Source organism: Oncorhynchus masou, chromosome 8, assembly GCF_036934945.1.
Source record: "Oncorhynchus masou masou isolate Uvic2021 chromosome 8, UVic_Omas_1.1, whole genome shotgun sequence".
NCBI lineage: Eukaryota > Metazoa > Chordata > Actinopteri > Salmoniformes > Salmonidae > Oncorhynchus > Oncorhynchus masou.
The window spans coordinates 27,119,382-27,127,861 of record NC_088219.1 but is presented as its reverse complement, the minus strand read 5'-3'; the positions used below and the strand labels follow the sequence as shown (position 1 = coordinate 27,127,861).

The following is an 8,480-nucleotide window of genomic DNA, read 5'->3' as shown; positions in this document are numbered from 1 at the left end:
GACATGTCACCTAGTGCCCTCACACACACAGATAGTTTCAACCTCACTGTGTACCAGTGGAAGAGGATCTAGGCCTGGATTAAATTCAATGTATCTCAGTCTTAAATCTCAATCTCAAACCATTTTATGATTTGGTTTATATACTGTGTTCCTTATGATATCAAAGGGTGTAATTCTACCTCTTACATCACCCTAACCTCTCATCATACATGTAGGTTCACTGAATACCAGAGACCAGTCACACAACAAATGTGTCCCCTTTATTGTCCTGATGGTATTTCATTGTTTGTTGTGAATTATTCATTTCTACATACCCAATCTTGTACCCACAGTTATGGAGGCAAAGAGCCTTATGGGAAAGAAACACGCCACATGTGACTCGTATGTTAAGGTATGTGACACTGCCTCCACGGCAGCGTGTGCATGCTTTGGTTCCAGCCCAATCAACTAGTCATGGTATTCAATCTAGACTCAGATTAGTTTAATCAGGTGTGTTAATGCTGGACTGGAAGAACCCCCCCCCCCCCCCCCTCACACACACACACAGCGGGTCTGCTAAACTAATAGCAGAAGTCATAACTCCTCGTTAAGGCTGGATTTAGATTTCCTGTTTGTTCAGATTTCATCTCTCAGCAGACCTTGGCACAGGGCAGACGGATTAGTGCCGGCTGTATTATATTGTGTGTGTGCGTGCATGTGTCTGTGAGTGTGTGCGAGGGTTTAGGAGACAGACGCGGAGGACGTACTGCGCTGTCACAGACTCTGAGCTATCTGCTAGGTTACCCTCAGTAACATAGAGTGACAGCTCTAGTCTTCCACTCTCTGTGTCTACACAGAGTATATGCCGATGTGAATACAACGTTAATCACTCTCAGTCTGGAAATCCCAGTCCAAGCCCACCAACGCAACGCTCATGAAGAGTCTTTGTTTACAAAATACTGTCCTATGCAAGCACTGTCCACACAAATGTGATTATATTGAATCATATTATGAAGGAAATGAGGAAATGCATCAATACCATACTGCTGGTTTGATTGGAACTCTCACACACCAACCAGAGTACTCGTCCTGCCACATCTGGTCTCTTGACTCTCCCACCCCTATGGGAGGGCAGCTCCCGCTCATCCCAGTCAAAGCTCTCCTCTGTTCTGGCACCCCAATGGTGGAACCAGCTTCCCCCTGAGCTAGGACAGCAGAGTCCCTGTCCATCTTCTGAAACATCTGAAACCCTACCTCTTCAAAAAGTATCTTAAATAATCCCACAGCACCCCCCCTCACACACCCTTCTCACCCCCCCCCCCCAAAAGAAAAGAATGCCTTGCTCATTCCTTTTTTTTACTAGACTTTGACTCTAGCTACTTTGAGGGAAAATGTACTTACTCTGACTGTGATATGGGGTCGTCCCACCTAGCTATCTTAAGATGAATGCACAAACTGTAAGTCGCTCTGGGTAAGAGGGTCTACTAAATGAGTCAAATGTCATTTAAATGTGTTCTGTCTCAGTTGGGTGTGGTACCTGATGATGATCCTGGAGGCAGACAGAAGACTAAGATGGTGTCGGACTCCAAGTGCCCCATCTTCATGGAAACCTTTTACTTGTGAGCCCAAATATTTTCGTATACTATCTCAAGTACTGGCCACAACACTAACATTTCAATTTTCAACAACATATTTCCATCCATCTGTGAATCTGCATTTGTCTGTGTGTGTGTGTGACTTTTTTGTTGTTGTTGTTGTTGTTATCACTCATGCCTCAGGTGCTTTCAATTGATATTAATTGACATTATACTGTATTAGTTTGCGATAGGCCCCTAGGAATTGACGGATGGTGTTTGTGTTGTTTTCAGTGTCATCACTGAGGAGCAGCATCATAAAAGGCTATTGTTCACCATGTGGAACTGTGACCAAATCTCAAGGTATGAGTCAGTGGCATGGTGATAATGATGATGATGATAATAAAATATTTATACAGAAAATCTAAAAGATGCTTAAAAAAAGGACATGTCGTTCTTGGGCTGGACAATGGTCTTCAACAGAGGCTGCTGCGTCCAGATCACATCCAACTCCGGGGAAGCCGGCGCCCGTTAGATTTCACTAGGGCACCTTGGAGTCAGAGATCCACTCAAAACTACAAATCAAATGTTATTTCTCTCCAAGGTGTACTATCCCAATAATTGATGTGTCGTGAGTTCTTGTACAACAAGCCTCTGTGATGGCCAAGCCTGTGTCATCTAGCTAAAGTTGCAGATAAAAACAAAAGCTAGCTAGCTAGCCATTAGCTTATTTTGACCAAACGAACGGACTTACTAGTCATATGACTCCATTGAATTGATATATATATATAAATAATCAATACTAAGCTTACAACCATGAAATTGTTGATTTTTTTTTTTTTTACAAAAACAACAAATACATATAAATTTACAGGAGCTCTCTGCCTAGGCAACCTCATGGCGCCATGGCAAGAATGGAACAGAACGATGAAGATAACGATAATAGTGATTCATTTGAGTTATTTAAAGGGTTTTAGATTTTTGATGATGAATGTTGAAGGAATGCATATCCCTCTGCTTCTACTTATCAGCATTATCACACACACACACACACACACACACACACACACACACACACACACACACACACACACACACACACACACACACACACACACACACACACACACACACACACACACACACACACACACACAGAACTGTCAGCTCCGGTTGAAGTGCAAAGCTGCCCTTTATAATTGATGCAGAGGCTGCGGCTGTGTGTCTGGAGTTACTCTCGCCTACTTTCCTCTACTAGCCTTGGTTATAACAGGGTCAATGTTAAGGACATGACTTATGGTCGGATTAATTTTCCAATGTTATGCACTATTGAAAGGACAATAGTTGGATTGCCCGAGCCGACTAGGTGAAAGGTCTGTAGATGTTCCCTTGAGCAAGGCACTCAACCTTAATTGCTCCTGTAAGGCGACTTGGATAAGAAAGTCTGCTAAATGACTCAATCTCCCTACTGCTCATATAGTCCCTGTAAGAAACACGATGAGGTTATGATGATGAGCCTGTGGATGAGCAGATGTCATGTTATTATCTGTGTGGACCGCTCTGGGTGAGGGATACAGTTTGTGTGAGTACCCCTGAGTGTTGTATGTCTGGGGTCGTCAACTCTGTGCTCTAGTATTACCTGGGTGGGAGGCTGTAGTGTTGATGTCTAAACCAGTGTGTCACAGCAAAGAATTATTCAAGTGACAGGCTGTTTTAAAACTCTGAAGCTGCAATTAAAGAACAAGATGACCCATGAAAGACAGATGGAGATGGGTAAATTAAACGTTCATTCAGTCTTCATATTACTGTAGTATAGGCTATGCTGCAGTAAATGCAGGTCTATCTGTCACAAGGAAAAAAGTTACCATGATGAGATGATAGGTCTACATGAATTGTGATCTGCGCTCCATACTGAGATGGGCTGTCTGTCCACACCCTGATCTGTGATTCATCATGCAGAGGCCGTAGAGAAGCCAGATTGAGACATGGCATATAATTTAACAGTTCCATTTCACTCATGCTGTTCATATAAATCATTTACTGTAAGGTACCGGTTTCTCACAGTTATTTATCCCGGGAAAAGGGAGTGGTTTTGGATGATAAATCCCGGTAAATCTCGGTAACCGGGTTCCTGCCATTCAACCCTAGTATGTATGTCAGAAAGAAGGAGATAAATCCTGCACTCCAGAGCTACTACTCACGCTTCAATTTTGTCCCCAAAGTGTGACTCTCCATCTTTAGGGCAGTGTGTCACTAGGGATAACAGTTTTTTAGTCAGCCCATCTCAGACACAGGGCCTGTTAAATAAGTCAACAGTACCAGTGGCAGATCAGAACTACTCTCAAATCACATTGGTCCTGTATGACTCAGTTGGTTGAGCATGGCTCATGCAACGCCAGGATTGGGGGCCACCCGTACGTAAAATGTGTGCACGCGTGACTGTACGTTGACTTGGATAAAAGCATCTGCTAAATAGCATATATTATTATATTATTATTCCACAGCACAGTACTCGTCTGCAATACAGTCCCGACACTGTGGCTGGCACACTTTATAACGGCCTACACCATGGGACGGCAGGTAGCCTAGCGGTTAAGAGCCTTGAGCCAGTAACCGAAAGTTCACTGGTTTGAAGCCCCGAGCTGACTAGGTGAAAAGTCTATAGAAAAGTATATCCCTTGAGCAAGGCACTGAACCTTAATTGCTCCTGTAAGGCGACTTGGATAAGAATGTCTGCTAAATGACTCAATCTCCCCACTGCTCATATAGTCCCTGTAATAAACACGATGAGGTTATGATGATGAGCCTGTGGATGATCAGATGTCATGTTATTATCTGTGTGGACCGCTCTGGGTGAGGGATACAGTTTGTGTGAGCACCCCTGAGTGTTGTATGTCTGGGGTCGTCAACTCTGTGCTCTAGTATTACCTGGGTGGGAGGCTGTAGTGCTGATGTCTAAACCAGTGTGTCACAGCAAAGACATTCCAGTGGGGATAGGATTGCTGCCTATAAGGAAGGGACCACATATTTTGACCATAGATATAATATCTCTCTCTCTCCCGCTTTCTCTCTCTCTAGGAGGAGTGAGCTGCTAGGGTGTATGAGTTTTGGCGTGAGATCCCTCATGGACCCAGTGAAGGTTAGTTGTTCTTCTTTGTACATTCCTCTACTCTCCACTGCACCACACACCACTGTAACCCTCCTCATTAGCTCGCTCCCTCTATCAGAGTGTGTGTGCGTGTGTGTTCACCAGACCATAAAAGACCTGTTTAGAGTGAGTGAGCGGCCATGGCCTTAATCCACAAGAAACACCACTGTGGCCACTGTCAACCCATCACTACTGTCCTCAGTCCCTCCTGTTAGAACACATCACTACTGTCCTCAGTCCCTCCTGTTAGAACACATCACTACTGTCCTCAGTCCCTCCTGTTAGAACACATCACTACTGCCCTCAGTCCCTCCTGTTAGAACACATCACTACTGTCCTCAGTCCCTCCTGTTAGAACACATCACTACTGTCCTCAGTCCCTCCTGTTAGAACACATCACTACTGTCCTCAGTCCCTCCTGTTAGAACACATCACTACTGCCCTCAGTCCCTCCTGTTAGAACACATCACTACTGCCCTCAGTCCCTCCTGTTAGAACACATCACTACTGTCCTCAGTCCCTCCTGTTAGAACACATCACTACTGTCCTCAGTCCCTCCTGTTAGAACACATCACTACTGTCCTCAGTCCCTCCTGTTAGAACACATCACTACTGCCCTCAGTCCCTCCAGTCTAGTGATACAGCCATATATACTGTACATCGATGGTTACAGTATAGATATATAGGGCAGTCCCTTGGGTGTAACAACACATCACTACTGTCCTCAGTCCCTCCTGTTAGAACACATCACTACTGTCCTCAGTCCCTCCTGTTAGAACACATCACTACTGTCCTCAGTCCCTCCTGTTAGAACACATCACTACTGTCCTCAGTCCCTCCTGTTAGTACACATCACTACTGTCCTCAGTCCCTCCTGTTAGTACACATCACTACTGTCCTCAGTCCCTCCTGTTAGTACACATCACTACTGTCCTCAGTCCCTCCTGTTAGAACACATCACTACTGTCCTCAGTCCCTCCTGTTAGTACACATCACTACTGTCCTCAGTCCCTCCTGTTAGAACACATCACTACTGTCCTCAGTCCCTTGGGTGTAACAACACATCACCACTGCCCTCAGTCCCTCCAGTCTAGTGATACAGCCATATATACTGTACATCGATGGTTACAGTATAGATATGTAGGGCAGTCCCTTGGGTGTAACAACACATCACTACTGTCCTCAGTCCCTCCAGTCTAGTGATACAGCCATATATACTGTACATCGATGGTTACAGTATAGATATGTAGGGCAGTCCCTTGGGTGTAACAACACATCACTACAGTCCTCAGTCCCTCCTGTTAGAACACATCACTACTGTCCTCAGTCCCTCCTGTTAGAACACATCACTACTGTCCTCAGTCCCTCCAGTTAGAACACATCACTACTGCCCTCAGTCCCTCCAGTCTAGTGATACAGCCATATATACTGTACATCGATGGTTACAGTATAGATATGTAGGGCAGTCCCTTGGGTGTAACAACACATCACCACTGCCCTCAGTCCCTCCAGTCTAGTGATACAGCCATATATACTGTACATCGATGGTTACAGTATAGATATGTAGGGCAGTCCCTTGGGTGTAACAACACATCACCACTGCCCTCAGCCTACTGTAGTAAGGATCTTGTAATCTAGGGGTACAACCATATAAGAGGTGGTTTTTACCACTGCAAATGTTTATGGTTACAGCACAAGATACATAGGTGCATTCCCTCGGGTGTTACAACACATCAGGACTGCCCTCACAGACATGACTAACCCACCACAGACCTAGTTGCTGTTAGGGTGCTGTTGGGAGAAGAGACAAACTATAAAGCTATAGCAGGGACTGTTTCTGTTAAGTAAAGTACACAGGTGAGAATGTTATGGACTAGTACAAATCAAGACATAGAATGATGTTTTTCCTTCTCTGAAGCAGAGCCCTTTCCTGCAGTTAAATGACCAAATCCCCTCTAGTGGCCTCATGGGTAGAATGTTATTAATATTTGTAATAATTTGATATTCCCGTTTTTGTTTTATGTCAAATGGATTTGTCAATTTTCAGTCTTCTGTGATGGATACAAAGTATAATATGGAGATGCAAACTCAAAATGTAATGCATTTAAACTCTGTCTGCCATGGTAAAGGTGTCTTTTTTTAAGCCCATAACCATGTGTGTGAGATGCATACTTTTGTTTCAAAGTAGATTTATTTAAGACTACCAAGAAACCACCCTGATTTAGCAGGTGAGTATATTCCAGTACGGACTGTGTTTTGACAGCAGAGGTGTTTAGTTCTTATTTGCGAGGCGACAAGGTATGAAGGCAATTTCTGTTGTCAGCTTGTGTGTGAGCTGCCAGAACACACTCTCCTCTTACGCCTCCAGTGATCCAGTGGGCCAATTTCCCGCTCCGCTCAGCTGGGCAGCACATGGTAAACACGTAGCTTTTTGTTTCAGGCCACAATTCCTGTCAAGCTTCTTGCTTGTCTCCCATTCCTCTGACACCTTTTCTTACAATTGCAGGCATACATGCATTCGATGTCAGATAAAGTGTCTTTGACAGAGGAGTCGGTGAAGATAAAAGTAGACGACTGCTGGGTTCTCAGCTCTACTTGCAGTTTAATAATTCATTCTTAATTTATCCAACTGTGTCCCGTCCCCCCTGTGCCCACACAACTGCTCTTTACATTGTAAACCGTTTATAAAACCTCCCAAAGGCAGGGTGCTGCTTGAATTTGGTTAAAAGGACCGTGAATTCGCTCATACGTTGAGAACTTGTACCAAGCTCCTGTTGAGATCGACCACGTTAAGTCTTAGCCTATTGGTGATAGTAGCCTTTCACTCGGAGTAGTTTGCAATGTCTCGTGTATTTCATGTACACTATATGTCTGAGTGGTAATTATTTCACGACCCCAATCAACTTTATTAGTTGAATTGAGTAAATGCATTCCTAGTTTTACAGAGTAATTCTTTGATTGACGAGAAGTTTATATTTTAGGTCTATTGATAGTTAATTACACTATACACACAGCACATGCTGAGGTACCACCTTGACATCTCAGATCTACTTACCTCAATAAACTAATGCTAGAACATTGGTTGCCAGGATTAGCTATTTGTATCTAGAATAATTGCATAACGGAGCATGTTATACACATGATCATTATAGTCATACAGAGATGTGATGTAAGGCTTGCTACCTGGACTAGATTCCTTCAGAGACTTTCAGGGCCTGTTCAATTTGTTCACATTTTGGAGTCGGATTGATTGTGGTTGGACAGGGTAAAGTTGGATTTGTGTGTGGTTCTGCAACAGATGAGCAGGTTGCATAACATAAAAGGTGATAAGGATAAACCTATTAAATGAATCTAGTCAATAAATATATCTCAAATAAGGAAAAAGGAAACAAACTTACTCTTAACTTGGACGCACACAACTGGAACAAAACTGGAAATGGCTTGACTGGCTTTAAATACAAACTAGAATGGAGAATGAGCCTATCAGGATAGTCTTGATCATTTCTGACAGGTGTGTGATTGCTTGAAAGTCAAAAGGTGAAGTGATCTTGCTTAATCAAGCCCATCTCAGCAGCACGCTGATCCACTCTGAGGTCTTTTGTACAGACCTTTTAAACAAAGAGGTTCTTATTTTCTTGCTATGTACACAGTCTTGTACGGTTAACCTTGTGGGGACACAAGTTAGTCCCATTCAAAATCCTATTTTTCCTAACCCCTAAACCTAACCCTAACTCGTACCCTAACCTTAACCATAGCTCCTGTTACGCACACCTCTATGA

General features: G+C 43.6%; 1 protein-coding gene across 1 annotated transcript in view; it reads left to right on the top strand.

Moving 5' to 3' along the window:
• Positions 1-337: 337 nt before the first annotated feature.
• The window catches only part of LOC135544454 (regulator of G-protein signaling 3-like), a 208,560-nt gene continuing 200,417 nt past the window's right edge, over positions 338-8,480 (top strand). Inside the window, 4 exon segments of the mRNA XM_064972068.1 lie at positions 338-391; positions 1,504-1,598; positions 1,848-1,916; positions 4,632-4,692. Of these exon segments, the coding sequence (XP_064828140.1) occupies positions 353-391; positions 1,504-1,598; positions 1,848-1,916; positions 4,632-4,692 (264 nt within the window). The 5' untranslated portion in view covers positions 338-352.